Source organism: Neopelma chrysocephalum, unplaced genomic scaffold, assembly GCF_003984885.1.
Source record: "Neopelma chrysocephalum unplaced genomic scaffold, ASM398488v2 Primary Assembly neopelma1_24, whole genome shotgun sequence".
In the NCBI taxonomy this organism is placed as follows: domain Eukaryota; kingdom Metazoa; phylum Chordata; class Aves; order Passeriformes; family Pipridae; genus Neopelma; species Neopelma chrysocephalum.
The window spans coordinates 2,114,385-2,138,202 of NW_020897693.1; the positions used below are offsets into that span (position 1 = coordinate 2,114,385).

General features: G+C 40.5%; 1 protein-coding gene across 2 annotated transcripts in view; it reads right to left on the reverse strand.

Annotated features, from left to right (window-relative positions):
- Positions 1 to 23,818, reverse strand: part of MICAL2 (microtubule associated monooxygenase, calponin and LIM domain containing 2) — a 147,734-nt gene that overhangs the window by 41,639 nt on the left and 82,277 nt on the right. The window contains exons 19-29 of one of the 2 annotated variants that reach the window (XM_027699736.1): positions 23,109 to 23,213; positions 21,660 to 21,878; positions 21,339 to 21,440; positions 20,612 to 20,743; positions 14,160 to 14,258; positions 13,656 to 13,736; positions 12,074 to 12,260; positions 10,970 to 11,058; positions 10,545 to 10,644; positions 7,606 to 7,663; positions 6,061 to 6,283 (exon numbers count right to left, since the gene is read on the reverse strand). In XM_027699736.1, coding sequence (XP_027555537.1) covers positions 7,623 to 7,663; positions 10,545 to 10,644; positions 10,970 to 11,058; positions 12,074 to 12,260; positions 13,656 to 13,736; positions 14,160 to 14,258; positions 20,612 to 20,743; positions 21,339 to 21,440; positions 21,660 to 21,878; positions 23,109 to 23,213 — 1,155 coding nt within the window. In that variant the 3' untranslated portion in view covers positions 6,061 to 6,283; positions 7,606 to 7,622. Of the gene's footprint in view, positions 1 to 6,060; positions 6,284 to 7,605; positions 7,664 to 10,544; positions 10,645 to 10,969; positions 11,059 to 12,073; positions 12,261 to 13,655; positions 13,737 to 14,159; positions 14,259 to 20,611; positions 20,744 to 21,338; positions 21,441 to 21,659; positions 21,879 to 23,108; positions 23,214 to 23,818 lie in introns of those variants that run through there. The other variant, XM_027699727.1, reaches the window with a different exon arrangement.

Here is a 23,818-nt window from a genome sequence, read left to right on the forward strand (position 1 = left end):
CCAGAGCAGCGTGCCACTGCACAATTGGCAAAGGAGAGGCCCTTTCCAAAGGGGCTCAGTGTCCACCCACCTGGGGCTTCACAGACGGCTCTCGACACCTTCTATGATTACCATTTGTAAGGCATTGATTGCTCCAGCATCTGAGAGCCCCCCCCAGGGCCAACACACAGACAGGAGGAGGAGATGTTATTCATCCTGGTGAGTCCTGCTTGTCAAGGCAGCCTGACTCTCTCTGTATGGGCTGCTGCTTCTCCTGAGTCATCTGCCAAACCCGCATCAGGCAAATCACACTACTGTGACCTGGCAAGGAGATGACAAGGGCTTGGGAACCAGCCAAATTTGGGCAGAGCCAAGCACCTGCTGGGGCAGCTGGACCGGGTCAGCCATTTTCCCCCCACCTCAGGCAAAGCACGTGCTGCCCACAATGGCACAAAGCCCAAACTCTGCCAAAAAACATCCTCCTCCCCACGGGGAGTGCTGGGCCAAGCAGCTCGGACACCAGCTGACTCAGGGCAGCTGTGTTTGATCAGCTTTGCTCAGGAGTGGTTGCTCTCCACGTGCCTCTGGCTTGCATGGACAAAAATGGTCAAAGATACTCCACTGCAAAATCTCCAACCAAACCTGCTGCAGCCGCTTCCCCATCAAATCAGTGCGGCGGTGCAATGAGCAGCCAGAAGCATCCCTGTTTCTCCTCCCTCCTCCCCTTTAGCTGGTTTTAAGACATCTGAAGGGAATTAATTTTTAAGCAGGGTACAGTAAGAGCTCCTGTGGGATTTCTTGGCTAAAGTGAGTCAGACCAAACGGGAGCACCACACAAGAAAAAAGTGGGACTGAACCACACTGAGTTAACTGGAGTTTAAAAACTAATACAAACCCAGAGAACATCCCTGAAGGCAGATGAAAAACAGAAACAGCCAGGAAACAACAAATTTTAAAATTGTATCAACCTTTCTGCTTTGGGCCACAACACACTCAGGGTGGTCAGGAATAAAGTATTTGCAGAGAGGTTGGTCCAGAAAACACCTCCAAGAGCATCCTGATCTGCCCACACCATACACAAGGTCTGGTGGCTGACCAGGTGGAGACCCTCCCAGCTGGGTCCTCAGAGGAGATAAGAAACTATTCATACTTGCTTCTGGCAGTGACAGAACTGCCACAACTGCCCTGCCCCAAGCTCTGCACCCGCTCTGCAACTATGGAAAGGCAGAGAAGAAATGATTGGATGTGGGCCTTGTTTGGGGAGTAGGCAGGAAGAACAAAACCTACTAGAATTAGGTGTCCGAATCTCCAGTCAGGATGTGATATTTTGGCACCTCTGGCACACCCCCATTCTTGTGACTCCCTGACAGCTGTGAAAGCAGGAACAGTACTTACCCCAAACTGCCCCAACCACTCAGGACTGGCAAAGGGCTTTCTGGTCCTTAGGTGAAAAACACCACTGAAATCCAGAGTGCTGCTCTGGTTAGCGGGATGTGGGTGCTGGGCTGGCACGGGGTTCACTTTCCCCGCTGTGCAGCTGGTCCAATAGAACACAGTGCCCCCTGTAAAGACTCCAGCCTAACTCGCATCCTGCTTTCCCGGCTGGCAATCCCAAGGCTCTTGGCCTGCCATTAAACTCTGTCACCTCATAACTCTTTCACAGGATAAGTGGACTCTGCCTGGCCTTGTATGGAGCTGCTGACTAAGACAACAACAGGAGTGAGCAGTTCTAAAGTGGAATTACTCACAAACGTGGGCAGCTCTGATGGTGAAAGCAAGCACCAGTTGGCATCAAAAACTGACATTAAGAAATTCAGTCAGCACACCACAAATTGATTTGTAGCACACCCAGCACGCTTTACTGCCTGACTTCTTTCTGTGCCATAAACCAAAAAAATAATCTGAGTCTAGCTTACAATACAGCAGTGCTTTAAGAAAGCTGTGGGGAGAGAAGGAAGGTGTCTTAACACCACTGCTGTGCAAGCACAGCTGAAACAAACCCAGTGAGCTCAGGGGTGAGATCCAGGGCAGAAAGAACTCACCAGGGAAGCACAGCCCATATGGGACTGGGACAGGGGATGGGGAAATCCCCCCAGCTTGGTTAGACCTTGGTGTTGCTGCAATACAGTGATCACCAGCCCACACTGAAGTGAAACCCAAGCTCAAACCTGTTGAAGTTTTAGCTGCGTCCTGTAACCTGAGCTCAAAATATATAAGGCAGCACTGCCTGTGTCAGAGTTTGAAACTGAAGCCATCCCATTGAGCTATTTCACAGATCTGCCTCAGGAAGCTATAAAGCTTCCAGTAGCATTCCCAAACTGATGTCCTGTCCAAACTTGGACTTTTCATCACACCTGAGATACTACCAGGCAGGTTTTTGAAAAAAGTCCTTAAAAAAGGATTCCTGTAAAAGGTATGATGGCTGACATTTCACAGATTTCAGTTCTTGCCATATTTCTCCTGCTTTTTCCACATGCTTGTTTCGTATTTATAACGCAAGTAATTTTCACTTTATCGTGGCTGACAAATGGCAAAGAGCAAAGGTGACTGACACTCCCATTATCCATGGGGTGCCACGGAGCTCCCCGTGGCAGCAGGACCAGACCACCTGCCTGGTTTCCAACTCCAGTGCCTACAAATGCGTTCCTGCTGCCCCTTTCTCCATCCATGGCCCTGTGATGGGCTCCTCCACGGACCATTCCTCCTATCCCCACGATAAACAGACATTTCTGAATTCAGGCATGAAAAATAACCAGGGAATTTGAAGCTGTCAGAGCAAGATCGAGCCCCCCCCGACTTCTGAATGCATCCATGGGGACAGTGCACATTAACATGCCAATACAAACTAAGCAAAAATTAATAGAGAGATAGGAAAAAAAGCAACTCAGTGGAATCCTACTAGATATACTTGAATATATATCTCCAGGAAAAATTGATTCTCAAACAAAACCTGCTGTGACAACACACCATAAAGAGTAAACATGTATTTTATCAGAGCAATCTGTGTTAGTCTGGTATATTAAGGCATGTATTAATTGTGAATTTGGAGTGCAGCAACAACAGTTTCAGCTTCCAGAATGATCAGTGTCTGTCAAAATAATATTTTTGGACACAAACTCAAAGGACCAAAAATGTGAATAAATGAATGAATACCTGCAGAATAAATGCTGAAAGAGCAAATTCAATACTATAGCAACATGCAAATTTCTTCATAATTTCACATTTCAAAAAAACATTTCAGAAATTCCATCCATTTCAAACAAGTTTGGAGCCCACCACCTGAGGAGACGAGGTCAAAGCCTCCCTTCTTTTTATGGGAACACAGTTCATGGAGAAAAGGAAAGAGACTTGGGGAAATATTTACATGATTAATATGTATACTTGGATCAAGCATTAATACATAATGTCTTCTGATCTCCAGTGACATGATCTTTCATGCAAAAAAACCAAGTCATCTGCAAACATGTCATGTCTTCAAAAACATAAGTATTAATGCAGAATTCAGTGCATTTCAAAACTCCTTGTTTTGATTGGAACGTGAGGAATGAGTGAGCCAGAAGTGAATTAAAGCTCATTATAGTAACTAATTGCCATAATGTTGTGGAAAAATGCAGACCATAGTCCTTGCTTGAGGTTGGAAGACAAACAGAAGCAACTTTCACTGGCATTTTACAGCTGTAGTAATTTAGAAGAAACTAAGAGGAACAGAACTCTTCTTGGTAGAGTTAATGAAAGGCTGGTGTTTGAATTTCAGCAATTTTAAGAAGTTGTGTCTGTACTCTTCTTTTCAAATCAAGTACATTTAAAACCTACAAGATCTTTTTCATTACAAAGCATTAGCATAATTATAGTAAAGGCAGGTTACCTTTACTGAATCCTGACATGTTTGATTTTCATTAACAGGCATCTAGGCAGCTGATGCTGCCTGGCTTTGAGAATGAAAGGTTAGGCTGGCTTTTCAGAAAAAGAAATGTAATAAAGAAAATACGCACATCTCTGTACATATTTTCAATCCAAATGGCCCTCGTGGCAACAGACCAGTTCAGACCCCATTTGAACCAGTATAAAGAAGAGGAAAGACAGAGCAGCTCCTGAGCCTGCCTGACACAGCAAATGCCACCTTTATCCTTCTCATGCTGCAATGGCATCCATAACATCAGGTCTTAGAAAGCATTAACTATGTAAAGAGGCATTAGTATCATCTGCTCTAAAATCAGAGGTTTTGGAAGACACCCAGTTCTAGGACAGCTCAAGACTGGAGTAGCAGCTTGTCTGCCTTTCAAATAATTCCAGCTATGCCCAGGGACAAAGTATTATGACTTTGGGTTGCACTTCTAACAGTACATGCTTGCTGAATACTGAGAGCACCCCGGCTTTTGGAGAGAGCTCCAGAGAAAAGCAGCAGGAGAACTGAAGTCTCCTGCTCACAGGGAGCTCTGCTCATACAGCCAAACAAGGACAGGAGCCCCAAACCATACTTGTTAAATTCACACAGAACTTAATCCATTAGTCTCTCCTCTCAGAACCATTACTGGTATTAAAACAGGTGACATTTTTTTTTGTGTAATAATTTTGACTGAGAGTCAGGGGACTAACACAAATTTGCTTCCCTCATGTTGCTCATTTTGTTTGTTTTCTTTCTTTTCCATACACTGTGTCTTGCCTTGTCCATGAGTGTTCCAGTACACTGCAAGGTATATACCTCTACCAATAGGATTTTATCTAGTGATTTGACTTTCTTGGCTTTCTGTATCACCATAAGAAACAAATCTGGACTCTAACATTACCCAATTCCAAGTCATTGTACTGGTATTTTAGCAGGAATAAGTGAAACTTTATGAGAACAGCATGAACATCTGAAGCCTCTGAAAGCTTCAGTGCCAAACAAATCATCACCTTCTGCAGACAAAAACCTCTTCTGATGTTCCTCTGCCACTGCCTCTGAGCCTGCTCTGAAACTGTCAATTGTGCAAAGAGCAAAACTGAGTTTTACCCGAATTGCTTTGCCCATTGCAATTAAGGAAGTGCCAAGTATTGTCTTCAATGGTATTTGTTGCCCCATGTTTTCATTATGCAAACTTTCTACTGTGCATGGTGGCTTTTCCTTTGGCAGGGAAAATGGAATAGCTAATTGAGAATAACATTTGTTGTTCTTTGGCAATGTTGTCTTTAGCAACAACTTAAAAAAATTCATTTCTGTCATTCAAACAACCCCAATGAGGCTCAGTTTGAATGCATTAAAAAAAAAAATCACAATTCTTCCATTAAATTATTGAGACTATTCTCTCTGGGATTTGTTTTTTTCCTTGAAATACGAAGGAAGAGATTATAGCTTAAGAATTGCAGAGTAAGCAACAGAAAGAAAACCAAGGGGAGGAAGACTTAGGAAAGCTATTTTGGAGAACCCGCTGTTTAAATACAATCACATCAGCAGCTTTAAATACAAAAATTAAAATAGAGAAAATCCATGCCAGAGTAAAGGAAGGACAAATAAATAAATAAATAAAACAAAGTCACTGTTAACAGGTAATAGGTCACCAGGAGCTGCAGCTTCCAGGGGTCCAGGAGATACCAGGAACTTGCAAATAGCACTCCAGAGTGAGTAGCAAAGATAAAGCTTTATCCACAGTTATAACCTGCTTTTCCTGAACACAATATGAAATCCCAAACACATTAACTTACTGCCTTTATGACATATGTTAATATGTAACATAATAACATGAGGAAAGGTAACAGAAGTCAAAGAGAAGAGGACAAGTGCCATTTGTGTATGCAATACAAGCAACCCCCATGCTCACCAACACCAGCTTATCGTTGCCAGGAAGGATAAATCCCAACACCAGGCACCTCGGATCTGCAGCGATGGGATAACTTGTCAAGGACCTTGACGTATATCCCTTTCAAAAGGGACACAAATGCAATTACACCACCACAGTGAAACTCTCTGGTCTGTGGCTCAGGCCACAAGAAGGGTAACACCACAGCATCCACCAGAAGAGGAGTTTGCAAAACCAGCGTGAAGTCACTATCAAGTCTGTACCCAGGAAATTTTTATATAAGGAAGAGATGAAACAAGGAGACTTATAAAGAACTACATTTATTTTTGTTTACAGCAGATATCATAAATAAAGCTAAAACAATTTTCACCGTGTGCAAAATACAGAGTTTCCATGTGAAAATTTAAATACAGAGTTAAAAACTATTTAATAAAAATATTCAGTTAAGATTATAAAGTAAAATAAAGACAGAAGGTTTAGGAGGAGAAGGACAGAATCCTCACTGGGCAGGAACAGCGAGGAAGACTCTGTAACAGAGAGTAAAAAACACAGCAATAGGAAGTGGTTTGAAATGGCAGACCTTTATGTCACAACCTTCATATTAAAGCATGCTGAGCTTTGTAACAACACGCTGTAGCCCTGAAATACGTAGGAAGTCACATCCCTGCCACCTGTGCAGGAAGTGACCCTTAAAATACAGAGAGGTTTCTGCATGGGCACAGCATGGGGACTGTCAGAGCCATCAAGTCATTTTAGGATACCCACACAAATAAATACTATCAGGTGAGTCACACAAACGTACAGGTCAGTAAGATAAGGAGCACAGGGCTCCGACCCTGTGGCCCTTCCACATTCCTGGCTAAAGCATGTGAAGTGGGGAGAATGGCAGAGGATGTTCAGCCCCTCCTGAAAATTACTCCTAAGATGAGTTCTTGAAGGCCCTTCCCTTTGAAAGGGATCCTCAGCAGGAATAGCTGAGTTACAACCACATCAGCCAGACCCTGTGCACTTGCTGGTCAGACTGAGCCCTTGGTCCTTGTTTGGATTCATTTCCCCTTCAAGATTGTCAACTTGTGATTACACAAACTGAAACTTATGTATTTCATTACATAAAAATAATCGCGTAAGTTCATCATGGGGAGTAGTGGCAATGTCTCGTGCAGGAAGACAAATCCATTCAGAGTGCCAAAAGGGGGCCCAGTTAATCAGTTAATAAAACAACTCAAACCAAAAAACACTTTGGTTATATAAACTTGGCATGGTGATATTTCAGCCTGAGAACTGCATGCACATTTACTGCTATTACGCCTGTCTACAATGTCACTTCGGGTGGAAGACTGGAATTTGCATTGCTTTGGCTCCTTTTTCTACAGAATCTTTTTACACCATGCTTTTCCAGTATGAAAGCAGAGAAGTGCTCAGACAGCATCACAGTGCTCAGATCCTTGCTTGCTCATTGCACATCTGAGCTCATGCCAACCGGGAGAATCAGCTGGGTAATCCCATCCTGACCTTATTTTAAATCTTTCCTTCAATTCTTTGAAAAAAATAAGGCTTTAACTAGTTCTTTCAAGAAGCTATTTACTTGCCTAACTTACCTTAAAGGCATAGGGAAGCATACATGCACAGACACAGAGAGAAAAAACATTCCCTACAAAGAGGGCAGACACTACCTTTTCTAGAACCATGAATTCAGCAACAGGTTAAATGATCATGCCAAAGCTCCATTAATATACCAGACACACACAGTTTGCTCCAAAAGTTTTTAAAAAAACCCACAAAATGCTGTCAAACGACGGTGTTAGTCACACAATTTTGGAACTGGCAAGCAGGGAAAAAAAAAAATCACCTGGGAGCAGAAAGGCTTCAGCCAGTGAGCGGGTGCAGCACCGGAATGTTGAATCGGACTAAAAGCAATGAGGGACATTGACAGAGAAGAGAGTAGGGAAGAAAACACAGAACTTAACTTGGTTATAGAGGAAAGCATCAGGAAGATTACATAGGTGCAAAGAAGAAGTGGCCAAAATGAAACTGCCCTTTTTTCATTAAATTATGAATGAGGACAAATAGGTATGAATATTACTAGCAGAATATTAAGATGAAGAAGAGAAAAAAATCTACCAATTAGACTGATACCAATAAAATAACCCTTCCGATAGAATCACCTGCAAAATCCCAGTGGAATATGCAGTGTAATTAAGATTCCTCAGGAAAACATTTGCATTATGCAAGTTCCTGAATTCTATTGTGGAAATGTAGGGATTTTATTTCCCATTATATAAATCTATACAAAACCAGCAGAATTTTTTTTTTTTTTCAAATCTGATTTTTAAACTGTCTACTAGTAAGATTCATTTGCTTTAAGTTTATTGGCCAGAGATTTCCAAGTTTCTTAGTACATCACCATTTTCTGTAAGTTTACCATTATGCTCACTCTGCTGAAAAAGCAGAAAACTTCCTGTGGTAAACAGCAGGAGGAAACTTCAGGAAAAAGTGTTCCTGCTGTTGACAAACTGAAATCAAAATTGATGGCAACCCAAATTTTCAAACTTTACCACTCAGCAGTTCGCTGTGTCGCAGGAGTAACATGACAAATTGCACTGCAGATTTTCTCCTTTTTAAGGTGAAACAGTTACTACCATTAGCAAACAAAAATAACAGTGTTTCAAAGTAGGGGTTTTTAAAATGCAATAAAAAAAGGTACAGATAGATTTCTTTACATATATACAGATGCCCACCATGCTGCTATAATTATTGCTGTGTCCAGTCAATGTTCTAGCAAAGTTTGGCTGAATACATGTTTGAGCATTCATGGCAATTTATTTCAAAGGAATGCTACCATACATCTAAACAATTTTCTTCAAGCACTTTTTCAAGTTCTATGCATATACTTAATTTTTTTCCAATAATACACAACCACTCTAAAATGTGAAAGTCTTTATCCTCATAGTTTAAAGAAAGTCAAACTATCTAGAAGAAAAATCCAGTTTGTAATTTATTTTAAACAAAAGACACATTTCCTTTTAATATCTAAGAGGCAAAACAATTCAAATCATCTTTGCCCACTCATTATATTAAAAAAAAAATTAAAAAAATCAAAACTGCCAGCCCATGAGAAACACAGTCATTTAAGACCACTGGAAGGTCATCCTCAGCTTCAGTACTAACTGAATGTGACAGTATTTCCTATTGTTTATGCCACATTCTTTTGGCTACAAATAAATACTACAGATGCTTTTAATTTTAGGCTACACCTATTGCCATGTTTATGTATTTACCTATTTCTTGGTCAACTCCTGAATTTTAACATGTAAGTATTTGAGAGGCAGGGAATATGCTTACCTCACTGGCTAACTAGGATGAAAATAATCAGAATTGGTATGCCAGTATGTCCTTGCTGTTAAATAGATTATTTAACCTGTCCAGACACCTTCTGTCTAAGGTAGACCTCATTCAGAGACATCTGAAAGAAATTTACTTAGTGGTTGCCATTGGTTGTACACATTGAAATGAATTAAACACCCAGCTAAGATGTAATCTTAGAATACATTTATAGGCTTTTGTTGTTTGTTCTAAACTTGTGTTTTTAAGAAATTCCAACAGACACTGGGAGCAGTGCCTACCCAGAGGCACAACAGCAGATATTTCAGTTACAGATGAGGGCTCCATAAATTCATATTCCTCATATCAGCCACCTAATGAGGAAGCCTTGGTCTGAGGAATAAGTCAGGTCTAATTACACTACCAGTTCCTCCAACTTAAAAATTTCAATCAAGCCTTCACTCACCCAACATTTGCTCTTCAAATTTATTTAAAGACTTTAAATAAATTAGTAGAACAGATAATACCCACTATCAACAAAGGGTATCTATCACATGTAAGCAACATAAAAGGCATGACTAGGAGCAATGTGAATTATGTACATGATTTTTTTCAAAACATATTCATGCAAGTTATAAACCTCATTACCCAGAGCAAAGGTGAAAGCAAGAAAAACGAAAAGCTACGCGCCATATTCAGGTTTCAAAACCCAGTCACTTGTCAGAAATATTCCCCAAACATCTGAAAGAACACATGTTCTTTCTTGGTCTAACTAAAAAAAAGAAAAAAGGAAGCAGGGGGGTTGGTAGGCAGGGAGAAAAATGGTTTCAAAATGTACCATCTTCCCCAACGGTCTGATCACAGAATAAAACAGGGCGGGGGGGAAAAAAATCTACAAAATATCCTTCATCTGTCTCCATTTTCTGGAAATGTGTCTGGACACTGTCCTTCATGCTCTAACATACAGTACATTTTACGTTGAAAATTTTGATTGTGTACCTCGTTTATATCGCAAGGAATCCACCGTTCACTGAAGTCATGCGTTAAATTGCATGAAAAGTAAAAAAAAAAAACACAACACCAAAACAAAACTCCAGAACCAAAAAAATCCCCCTCAAGAAAACAGGCTGTTAATTTTGAAAATCTGAAAGGCACAACTGAGCAAGACACGTAGAAGAATTCAAACCCTATAGAATCTCTTCACCCATTCAAGCACATTTTCAAGTGATAGCTCTGCTTCCCGGTACATGTGAGTAAGTACCTCTAGAAGAGCACAGAGGAGTGGCACACCAAGGCTCAAGAGTTCGTACAAGTAGGTATAGTTATATGCATTGTCCCTGAAATGAAGATTGGTAGCGTGCAGAAAACCATGCATCCAGTTAGACAGGCGTCTGGGAATGTCAAGCAGATCCCTTGTCACCCGCAGGGGCCAGCTTAGCGCGCCCCTAAAGAAGGAAGTCAGGATACCTGGGGACCTGTCCTCTGGACTGCTAGCAGCAGACAAAGTGCTTTCTGTGGTGGTCTCTGGGGGTTTGGGTTCCATTTTCTTCCATGCTTCTGCTGCCTCCTTACATAAAGGATTAAAAAAAAAAAAAAAGAGTTAAATATGTTTCTAAAGTAAGTCGAACTTCTGCTAATGTCTTCAAGTCTTTATGTATATTTCCATGTCCAATTGCTCTTAACTTTGCTTTGCACAGGAAAAGCTAAATTCCATTAAGAAGCAGATTATAAATATGCCAAACTCACAGAACCAGGAGGTTTATATTTTAGCACCGATTTTACTACTTCTGCACATTAGGTAGAAAACATCTCCCCCACACACAGGTATTGAACCCTGCTCCAGATAAAACTGCCTCAACATTTCCTGCATGACCAATAGAATCAATACCCACCTTTCCTGGGATTGGTAATGTTGCTCTTCTCTTTCTGTGTTTCGTACTGATTTTGCAGTGTGTAAAATGAGGTTTACAGTAAAATTTACCTATAAGAGGGAAAAATAAATTTTATGACGTTGTCTATATGTATATAGACCGAAAACTCACTGTTGCATCTATAAAAAAATAATGAATGGTTGGGCAGCAAAAGGAATGGGAAACTTGAACACAAATTTGCACATTAGTTCAATAACACAAGGTCATTTATCTACCACTCAGGTATAAGATTACTAAATCACAAAAAAACCAAGATCCCATAAATACAAAGTCACAAACCAACACAAGGTATCAAGCAAAACCAGAAATCAAATAATCAGGTAAAAAAAGTCTTTGCAGATACTCTGGATAGAAAAAGAACCACCTTTGACCTTGAGTCTTTAACCCTCTTGCAGAAGGAGATCGTGTTAATACTGAGATCTACTCAAATCATTTGGAAGTGGCAAGTGATTTTCAATTCAGTTTGATAATTCCTCTCTAAACTGAAAAACGAAATAAAAACTCCCTATCTCTGAACTCCAGGCTCTAGGTGGGACTGAATGTCCAAGAACTGAACCTCCTGTTCTATAGCAGCCTGGAATAAATTACACTGTGCTTGGCCAGTCCTACTGCTTTCAACTCCTGAGCCATAACATCTTAAAAGAAATAACCTATAGTCCCTCCATCCATGTAAATCTGCCACTATTATGGCTTATCCTTATAGATCACATTATTTAATGGCCAGTTATAAATGAGAGATAAGAATAACTCTGTATTGTTGGAGAAAAATCACCCTTTCCCCACCCACCCTGACCTGTTATTGGACAAAGTGCATTTTGGTCACTAACTCATTTTCCACTGAGAATTTCTTCATTTAAAGTTCAGGTCCGTCATAACTCAATTCTTTTGAAAGACTAGGACTGCAAGTACAAGGACCTAAACTCAAAGATCAGTATGGACACAAACTGAACATACTTGGCAGACCTCCTCCTGACCGACTTACTGGGCCAGATCTTTTTCCCGAGTTCCATTAAAAGCATCAGTACTCCGACATTTCAAAATATTCTTAAATAGCTCCTACATTACCTTCTTCAACATCAAAGGCATAAATTCCTAAACGGAGCGTTGTAGAACATATTTCACACTTGAAGCACTCCCTGTGAAAGAAGTGGCCTTCTGCACTCAGCCGCTCCATAACATAGACCCGTTTTTTGCAGAAATAACAAATGTCACTCCCCCCAATAGACTGAGGAAATTCTTTTCGCAGAGAACCCTGTCAAAAGATAAAAACAGAAAAGCACATAAAGCTGTGGCACTACACCCAAATATAAATTCTTATTAAGGGGGCAGCTGAGTTCGCTGCTTGAAGTGTTACCCAGCACCCTCCACACACAATTACAAGCGTTGGTCAGCTTTTTTTACTACTCATTTGCTGCAATTGTGTAGGTTTATGCAGTAACTAATAAATCAGGCATCACAAGGACTTTAAGGGGTGACTTTTGTGCTGGACTTGCATCCAGTTTCCCTCTGGGACTTCACCAGCGTTTTGTGATTACTCAGGTACAAACAAGAGCAGCATCATCCCCAGATGCTCACTTGTCACCCTGCACCACCCTGGCTCAGTGTGGGCTTCTCAGAAGAAGGTGAAGGCAGACCTGGCCATCCTGAAACAATTGACACACAGGTGGAGTCAAGGAAACAGATGCCCTGAAGACTAGTTCACACACACTCTAGAGGAGAATGTAGTCTTGTTCTTTAAGGTCCAGGAAGAAAAGCTGACAGTCTTCGACCCTGGTTCTCCGAACTACCACTCACATCTCTGCAGACATCTCCTCTCAGCCATGTTACTCCTGAGACTACAGCCCAAGCTGGGGCTTGGTTAGTTTTAAAAAATTGATTTGTTTCCTACCACAGAACATTTTTTAACACATTGGACTTTAAAACATGACCCATATTAACAACTTGAAACTATTTTGAAAGTTTTTGTTGAAATTAGGTTGGTAATTAACATTCTTTAACTGCCACAAATCTCATCCTCTCTTGGATATACATGCAAAAGGTACAGAAAAATATATTATAAATGGATTAGATGCTACCAAAGGCTTCCCTTTACTTAATAGAGGCAGGTATGAGGATGTTATTTTGCATTATCGTATTATGGTTGGTTACAGGTCGGTGCAGATGAGCATGCTGCATCTACCACATTCCATCACCACCTCCCTCCCCTTCCACCATCGCTGCTGCCACAGGAGAGATACCACATGTGGGATGGATGGAGGAGGTGCAGGCTTGGCACAGTCCGGGCACATTCAGACAGCAGCACACAGTCCACACAACTCATCTTTAATTTGTCAGCAAAAACCAGCCCTGGAACAACCTTTTAATGTGAAGTGCAAGTCACAATTGTCATTGTCACACTGCCTTGTGTTTAAAAGTTGAGGATCCTACTCCAAAATCTGCCATTAGCAATCCGTTTTGCTGTGATGGATCATTTCAGAGAATGGCACTTTCCAAACAAGCAACCATGCAAAGGGAAAAATAGATTCTTAAATGTGCTTTTAAAAATATGGTGTTAATAGATAGTCACTATGAAGCAGAAGCAATTGAGTTTAGTGCTGACTGGTAAGTAAGTCTCATCACCACAACACGTCACTTTGCTTCCCAATACCTTACAGCTCTGAGCAGTGGAGGCAGCAGATGGAGAGTGAGGAGTGGGGCAAGAACCTGTAGCTCTGTCCGGCGATCGCTTCTGAATTCAACACAGAACAGTGTCAGCATTGAAAAACAGCCCTCTTCAAAATGAGGCATGGTGATTCAGCATTTGTGTGTTAAAAATAACTGCATAATCATGTACTGCACAAAACTTTCTTTAGAAGCCACCCTGATTAGTAATTGTCTTCTGTTACTAATTCTACAGTAATTACATTTAATAAAAGCCTCCTGAAGTTTTAATTCATACAGTCAAGTACTAAAAATATAAATAGAAGACACGGTGAGAAACATTTCCAGCACATTCACACATCAGCATATTTTGCCAACATGCACTTGGTTCCTTAATGGGTGTTAGACTAAGACTTTTCATAATGCTTAAGGTGCTCCACAACCTGTGGATGACATTCTGGAAACACTCCGCTTCAGTCAAGTTATTGTTTCTTTGTGGGTTCAGTCTTACCAGTTCAAGCTGTGGCTTGGGTCTGTGATCATTCACATACAGATTTACAAGAACTTCAGCCACAGCTCCAATTGCACGTGAGACCTTTCCTACAGTCGTCTAACCAGAAAAGGGGAGAAGATGAAGAATAGAAGGAAGAGCTTTAGTTATCTTTGAAAAAGAACTTAAAGAAAAAAAGGACAAGAATGATTTGAAAACATGCAAACATCAATAAAGGAAGGTAGGAGAAAGAGCAGAGGGAAAGTCTAGCAGAGCACAAGCATGTTCATGCGTGACCAATGTGGTCCAGCTGGTGGCACAGAAGGCTTCTGTGCAGCCCATGGACTTCTCCCAGCCTCCAGGTGATGGAGAAATAGCTGATAGGAGCAAATGCTGCTCCTGCAGCACAAGGCCTCCTGCTGTGTCCATGGAAGGCTGAGCTGAGAGCTACTGCCTGGATATCTGGGCTGGACATTCTGACAGATTAAAAAAAAAAAACCCTATTGTTCACTTCAGCTTCTTGGGACATTGTTGTTATATTTCAGAATAGGGGTGGAATTAAACTTCACATTAACAGTACACAAACCGTGGCATTTTAGGGAACATTCTATGAGAACATATGTGCCAATTTCCCACACAGAAATGTTTTGTTGATGCTCACAGAGCAACCATTCACCCTCTCCCCAGTGACTCAATGCCAGGGAAAACTGGAGAAACTATGCTCATGAAAGGAAGACATCTCCTTTAATCTGCTTCATCACACTATTACATGAATGTTAGCCTGTTTAACCAAATTTATCAACTAGGTCTCCAAGGAGATTGCACTTCCTTAGGCTGTGGCTCCAAACACACTGGAAACAGACAACTGACTGCATATTTCAGGCTGCCCTGCCAAAACACATGCCCAGGGACTGGAAAAGAAGAAAGATGTGTGTGCATGAGTGGTAGCAGGTAGGCAGGTACTCTAGTCCCCTGCTTCTGGAAAACAAGACTGTGAAGACTTCATAGATTTACAGAAATATTTTCTATCCTAAACTGAACTTTCTGTAGTGATTCGGATTTTAGCTTTATAGCCAATGTAAGATCCCAGTCTCTCTGGTACCAAATATGCAGCAAGGGCCATCCTGGTAGGGCCAGGGATTTGGTGCTCTGCTTCTGAAGTCAGGTCATTGTTTCTCCCTTGAGAATCCATGATCTCATCTCTTACGCTCCATTTGTCTCCCACAGAGCCCAAATTTTAAGTAAGTTCCACTCTTCTCAGTGAAATGATTTGTCTACTGCCACCACCCCGAGTCCTACTAATGGGAAGGTTTTAAAACACCAGAAAGTTACCATGAAGATAGGAGAAAAATATAAATGTGATGGTATTTGCAATACTTTAAAACAATTTTGAAGTATTTTCTATCAAGTTTAAAAATGTTTTGTGGGTGTATTTTCAGAAAATAAGATGGATAAAAATATTCTTGCTAATAAAAAAATTTTTTTAGGGAACATTTCCAACCTCTTATGGCTCCCCTTATCGTTTGAGAGGGTTCTCATAATTAACTTCATATCCAGGCAGATAAAAAAATATGTATGTTCAGATGACAAGGGCCACTTAAGGGACAACATTCTGTACTGTTTGGTTTTGTATAACATAAAAAGACTTTTAAATACTATACAGTATCTGCACAACTTATGGGTAACAACTGCAAAGTAAACTGCTATTACATACCATAATGTGTCCTAAGTGGTACATCAAATTATAAACCAACACAGGAAATGCTACCTGCTACTACAGGAAAACTATGTTCATTTGTATTGTTTAAGATCATGGAAGAAAAAATTTTCCTCCCAAATTCTGCACCTCTGAATATGCTTAGCAACTTCTAGGCCACGTACAACTTCTTACCTACATGGTCCAAAGTAAAAGAAAGCATTCAAAGTCAGTCAAAGCAGAACGTTTACCTTGAACTAGTTAAATGCTGGACCAATCAGTTAAATAACAAGGCTGTGCTTGAAGTGCAAGCAGTTGAATTTCAAGAAAGGTATCCTTGTGCTTGAACTACACCTTGAAATTCATCAGGTTGGCTGATTTCTGTTCTCCACCCATAGTAACCATCTATGTCAACATTAAAGTAGTCAAAACAAGAAAATTGCATGTTTATACATACTTTAAAAATGTTATTAAAAGGAAATGTCCTTGTAATGAATGTGAATTCACATTCCAAGTAAAAGCAAATGGGATTTCAATTTAATTTAGTGACAATGCCCTTAAACCCATGCTTTAACTTTTGGTCAGCCCTGAATTGGTCAGGCAAGAGATGTTTGTTGTATGTCCCTTCCAACTGAACTATTCTGTTCCATTCAAATGCCACTCAGTCACAAAATAGACACATCAGGGCAAAATGAGAATCCACCAGTGCTGCCCTGCAAGGCTCATGTTTCCTGCCCCTTGTACACCAACAGCACAACCACCAAGCAACCCTTTCTGTGTGTCCTCTGAACCTCACTCTGCTTATGGACAAGGACTTCAATAACATCCTCATCCCATTTAATTGTGTAAGTGTAATAAACCCCAGCTGCAGGAGAGGCTCTGACCCCAAATCTGCACACATTCCTTTAGAGAACCTGTCAGCTCTCACACTGCTTAGCTTTTCTCAATGCCACACAGATCTCTGCCTGCCTGATGGTGCTCAGGTACCCTAGAAACAGGATTCACATAATGGGGTTTGTATTTTGCTCATGCCCTTACTGCCCCTGAGGCTACTAGTGTACGTGAAGTCACACACACACACACAATTTTGTAATGCTGGGGCCCATTATCTGCATGTAACAGGCTACTGCTCACAATCCAGGCAGGTTTATACCAGCAGCTTTAAATCCTTTGCTGAAAAGGAATCTTAAAGAGTTACCTCACACAGTGAATTTCAGCCCACAACCAGAGAACACTCAAAAATCCCAAGTGTTTATGATCTACTAAAACTCTTGACCTGTCAATGACACATTGCCAAAGCTTTTCAGCAGGTTGATCAGGGTGGTTATTAACACGGAAAGAGAAAGTTGCCTTCTGTACTTCTCTGTGCTATTATTTAGAACACCACAGCCAACCAAGGAGTAAGCCTCAGTAGTATTTTCATAAAACAAAGGAAACATGCTCTCTGCCTCCAAAAGAATGCAATGCTTTCCCTTTGTTCTTTCATATCCTTAATGATTTTCCAGGTCTTATTTTCTTTGAGGGTGATTTATTTACTTTTTGTATAACCTGCTACATACATTTTCCTTCTGAGATAAACAACATTTGAGTAATAAATTACTGTGTGTAGGAAACACCCAAGCCCTGCTTACTACTCATAATTAGAGTCACATCACTTGAAGGAAGCAGTTGGTACAAACTCTGCAGGGAGCAAAGCCTATTGATTGCAAAAACTTCATAGTTCTTACATCATACTGTGTGCATTCAATCATGCAAAGCTCAGATGAACAGTTTTCTGAAGGTCAATCCAACTTTAAACAGAGAACAGGAATGACCCAGCCTGTAATATAACATATGCTAATTCATAATTCTAGCTATGTGAATTTTGACAGGTGATTAAAGGTAGTTTTGATTATTACTGGCATCTTGCATACGGAAGTTAATTCTTAAGAAGTTGTAATGACTGTATGTCTTCAAAGAAGCAATATGGTCCCATAGCCCCCTTTTCAAGTGTTCCTTTCAGGCCTTAGACTTAATAATAGGTTTCTGTAATGAGACAGTATGATTTCGTAGCCACCGTTTTCAATAACTATGCCACCATAACTAATAGTGTTCCAATGAAAATTCAGCAGATGCAATGACTGCATCATAAATCCAAAAGTTCTGAAAAGTGAGCAATCTTTACAGATAAAACACAAACAAAGCAATGTGACCATGGAAGGGCATGGACAGATGGCTTGTTATGAAGTCAAGACTGCAGTAGGGTGGCACATTGGCACCCCCTGCTCCAAAACTTGTCCTGCTGCAGACTGCAGGTCTTCCCCAGCATCATGTTCCTCCTTATTCAAGCGTCCCCTATCCCCATCCCAAAGCCTGACCCACATCTCTCTTTCCATGGTGACTGTTTATCATCCCTTACTGTGTTGAAGGTGGGCACAGAGGGCAGGCAATCTCCCCTTCCCTGCAAACTCTTAGTTACCCCTGTGGCAAGGACAGCACCAACAATATCACTTGTACTCAGTGGCACCTGGTAAGAAGAGTCACAGGGGTTTACCTAGAGGGCAATCCATCCTGACTTGGGGTTCATTTGGGGTTCAGCTTCCTGTTACCACATCTGCCTCAAATGGGAGGAGGAAAAGTTCAGCTGATCATTACCAGACTTGCTATTTTAAAATTCTCCAATATGCCATACAAAATGCAACATATTTACACATAAGAGATGCACACTGTAGATGAGGACGTGGGTCTGTACAACCTATGGAGCTGTATATGCAGGCACCAAGATATTTATGCATGTAGATCTGCCAAAGAATAAATGTAATCCTACTTAACCAGCCAAATATATACCCAATGAGATGAACATATATATGATTTTCTTGCTTCAGCTGTGCTGCATTCTGCCAGTACCTCTAGAGAGAGCATTTTTCAATTGAAGTAAACTCAGCCCAAGTGAAATCAAGTCACAAAGAACTCTTGCTACACCATTTAAATACAATGGCAAACTCATAAAAGGCTGTGAGTGCACTTCAAACAAAATGCAGTTTTTAAAACATCCAAAAAGGATTGTTCAGGCCAAATGTTCTCCAAGAAAATACCTTAAAATCCCAATTATTGTCACAGAGTTTCCATGTGATTAAGAGCCTAGCTGTCATATTCTTTTCAAGTTTTTCAGATAGCTTGGGTTTGGTTTGTTTGCATTTTTGGTTGGTTGGTTTTTATTTTGTTTATTTGTTGTTTGGGGGGGTTATTTCGTGGTGGTTTTTGTCTCTTTGCAGAGTCACAATAGCTCTCCAAATCAAACAAGCATTAGACCTCTATTTTGGAAACCATTACTTAGCTTAAAACCCATCACGTGCTATACCACTTAGGTCATAAAAAGTAAGAGGTAAATCCAGGCAAAGGAATTATTTTGAAGCTGAAGGGAATTAGAGATTATTGCTGTAAGTCACCTGCTGAGCTTGCAGTGTCCTTGAAGGGCTGTCTGGCCTGTATTTCCCTGGGGAATGAGAGCCAGGCAGTCATTTCAACACAGCTCTATCTCAGATGAGGAATGTGCCCTTTGCAAACTGCAAGTCAGCTCAGTATCTACCTGCTCAGTTACTGCTGAGGCTGTGAGCCTGATTTCCAACCAACATCAACAATAAGGTGTAAAAATAACCTAAAAAAGATCTAGAGCAATTCCACTAAATGATCCTGCTGGATACCCACCAGATGGGAAAATACCTTCAGTCGTGGCTTACCTGAAGTTGGGCAATACTCATGATACTTATGAATGCTTATTTCATAAAAGTGCAGCTACTTAAATGCAGCAAAAGCTGGCAGAGGAGCCAGCTTTGCTCCTCTTCACAGCAAATGGAGGTGGCACCCAATTTTGCTGAAGAGCACTTGGGTCATGTGCCAGGCAGCCCCAGCTCCAGCAGCACCTGCACTGGTCACAGCAGTCACCTTCAATACTTCTGGAAACTTGATGTCTCCACCTTTATTTCCACACCAACCCTACTCAATACTACAATGCTCCCAAACTGCTGCTACATAGTAAGTGGCTGAAGGAAAGGAAACCTGGGCCTTTACCTGCCCTGAAAAGCTGAAAAAGATCAAACTTCATTCAATTAAAATCCTTCTAAAACAAAGGTTGTTAGAAGCCAATGTCATGTTATCTTCCACAGCCCATTCACATCAAGCATAAGTAGAAAGAACTGAGGATCTCTTCCATTCAGAGTATGCACATTTCCTCTGCTGTTTCAAAGAACTGTATTTTAGCAATTAACATGCAGAAGCAAGTTCAAAGTACAAATAATTAAACAAACAACAATAAAATGCTTGTATTGGTAAGTGCTCATACAATCCTAAGACATGGCCTCTAGTTAAAATAACCATTACCGTGCAGGTTCTCCACTACAGACCAGATAGATATTCTTATGAAAAGAAACACAAATACCACCCAAAAACAACTAACCAACCCCACAGCATCCAGTTGGCTTTACCATGCAAAGATCTTTCTCCAGCATGGTCTGTGGTACTATCCAACGACAGATCATTTAAAATAAGCAGTAATGCAAAATTTTCAGAATTGGAGCAAAAAACATTAACTATTTGCTTTGTTCTTCAGCTTTTACCTGAACTATTTCTGATGATGACATTTCTCTTACAAAGAAGCAGAATTAACAACAGTAAATGAAGTAAAGTTCGATTTAAATGTGAACTACAACCAAGAGAACAGATTTGCTGGCAGCACCTTCCATCCAAGCAGCTTTAGCACAAGTTTGGATTTTACAGGAAAAATCTGTTAATAGAGTACCTGTCGAGAAGGAACAGCAGAGGAAGCTGAACCGACAGATGATGAAGCAGCAGCAGCAGCTGAATGATGAGGTGGAGGGCAAGAGGGAGTTGGGGGCTGAGAATGGGATAAGCCTTTAGTAGGTAGCTTATTCTGTGTAAAGCAGAAACAGGAGAGTTATCCAAGAGACAGTGACATTAGCAAAGGTTAAGTTCACAGTCATGCATCAAGAAAACTATAAAGATAACAACTATAGTTCTGTTCTTCTATTTCTGCACAGTGAGGACCCATGGAAATCATCATGGTACCTTCACAGTAAACAATATTATTGTACTCAATTTTTTTATCAAAGTATTCACAGTGGGATGTAAGGCAAGGTAGAGCTGGGAGAAAGCAAAAGGAAACAGGAAAAGCCAGAGTGCACTAATTAAACACTACTGCTCACCAATTGATTAGAAATTGAGCTACCAGTGTGTGCTTAAGTATAAGACATAGATTATTTTAACACGTTTCTCTCCTGCTAAAGTACTCTGACTGGCTTTATGATTTAGATTGTATTTTACCTCAGTTAAATTATGCAATAATGTTTAAACAACGCTTTTTTACAAGTTTCAGTGGAATCCACACTACTTTTCAGATTCACACAAAACGGAAAGTTAAAACCAAAACCATTGCAACTTTTTCCATCCATGAATTCTTACATGTGTTCTAGCTCAGCACTTCTTCACATCCAAAACTTAATATTCACCTTTGGAAACTCCATGTATCCAAACATTGAGGCGAGATGTGCTGCTTTCTCTTTAATATTCTTTTTATGGAATTCCCTATTTGCTATAGTCTGAGCTCTTTTCTGCAGTGACAGCCAGGGAAGGAAAGCCAAGAAAAGAAAGAGAGATTTCAGTTAATGCCACATATATCAACAGAATATAGCGAGTTTGTAGAAAGACTTCTTATTGCCTTAATATAAGCTAAAGTCAACAGAGAAAAAGCCAGCATAGCCAGCAAAAACACAGTATACAGGTTATCAAATGCAGTTAAGAGACAGAAAGGAAAAGAAGTTGCTTGTCACCTGTTTCATTTTTTCCTCCAGGTGCTGAAGACGCTCAAGCACTCCAGAAAGTACAAATGCAGCAGAACAGGCAGATGCAAGATTCTCAGAGGTTTCTGACAGAGTGGGTTGGGTATCTGTTTTTTGTACAGTCTTTGCTCTCCTGGCCATATGTTCAGAACCATTTAAAGACTGTTTGGGTTCCCTGACCTCGTGTTCACTCCTAGCTACCACCTGAAACTGGGAAACACTTGAAGTGAAAAAAATCTGCTTTCTGCACCACCATGCAGTATTTGCAGCTTTTTAGGATGCTTCCGAAAGCGCAGCACAGTCATGCACAGAACTAGAAATAGTGTTCTCACGTCACTCTTTGCACATATCTACTGCAGCTCTGATGCTTCTGCACATGCACCAAAATAAATCAGTCCTACATATCTTATGTAAGATTATCCCTCTCCAGGTTTGTGTTAGTTTTTGTGAATAACCCCAGAGAATACCAGTGCAGAACAACATGAAACTGCATCTCCTTCTAGAGTTTATAGCAAAGGTATTGGGTTGGTTTTTGTAGCATTACATCTGCCTGAGACCAAGCTTAAAATCAAATTATAAGAATACCAACAGTAGTTCTTGACATAGTTCTAAATCTACTCTGGCTCAAGTCAAGCTATAATGCATTTCAGATTTGAGGCATTTTCTGAGGAGTTCAGAACAGGTCTCTGAATTCGAATTTTCATGTAAAATAGCTCCTGATCTGTGGATTTCCACATGGAATACAGATCTCATTTCACTACTCTTGAAATGCCACTACAGGATGTTGACTTCAATTTAAAACTTTAAAGTAAAGTGAGCATCAATTCTATTTGAGATGAGATTGCTTTCACTGAAAGTACTAAAAGAAACATTTAGACTATGTCTTCAAAAATTTGCCCCATGTATATGATGCTGCAGAAGAGCTTCCAGCAGAAATTCTTATCACAAACTCCACTTAAAGAAATAAAAAACTTGGCCATCAATATCAGCTTTTCAAGGCTCAAGCTTTCATCTTAGACATTTTTGCCAGGTTCCTCGGGCTGGAACACTCACTTTGCCTTATCATTACAACAGCCCAAAGCATTGAGTACATGCACAAACAAATTTTCAGGTACTGCTGTAGTCTTCTCACACGTTAAATGTAGCTATGTAATTATATTTATACAATTTGAAGTCTAAATGTGGTAACACAGAAATCAACACTTACGTTTTTAGGGTGGTTTCCACACTTTCAAATAGTTTTCTCATCTGGTCAAGCAGGTGTAAAATAGCCTTAAACTTTTAATGTGGTTTTCACAGTCCTCAGCTAAATATATCTGTTAACTATGCAGACTACAGACAAATACTGTTTTGTATCTCCTGTAGTTACACAATAACACTGAGTTACCAGCAGTAAGACAAATGGTGTGTTTGTCAGGTGTTACCCATATGAGTTCCTACCTGCCTTTTTGGTTGAGGTGGAAGAAGACTTGGATCCACAGGTTTAGCAAAGCGAGGATTAGCAGGAGGGTCAGAAGCAAGCAGGGCTGGTCTATCTATTACCTCCTTGTAAAGCATTTTTAAAGTTGTAAAGACAGAGTGAAGAGGAAAAAAAAGGAAGACAGTAAATAGGATTCAAAGACCTTTTGAGGCAGAAAGAAATAAAAGTTGCTTTAAAAGACACATTACTATAGAGTTTACCAATACATTTTGCAGATTTTTGTCACCCACCCATTTTATTAGTCTCTTCTACCATCAAAGATATACTTAAAATTGAGCACATTCAGTGTTCTTTAGGACAGTTCATTATTAAAAGCAACACACTGAGGCTTCCTTCAACATGGCCAAGCAAATCTCTAGCCACATACACAGAAAGCTCAGGGTATTGCCAAGTAGTCAAGTAGAGTGCAAACAACAGTGGTTCAAAGATTGAAAAAGTCACTGGACATCTCTAGAGCCTACACTACTGGAGGACTTAAATATTTAAATAAGCAAATGGATCCAAGCACAAAGAATCAAGAAAGAGGCCATCCTTGTCAGAATCTCAACACCTTGCTCACCCTTCCTTCAGATCCTTCAGGTGACAGATCCAAACTCAGCTGATTCAGACCATTTCTGGCTAAAGTGTGGTTTTGAGCTTCTCACCCCTACCTCAGCAGCACAGGATTATT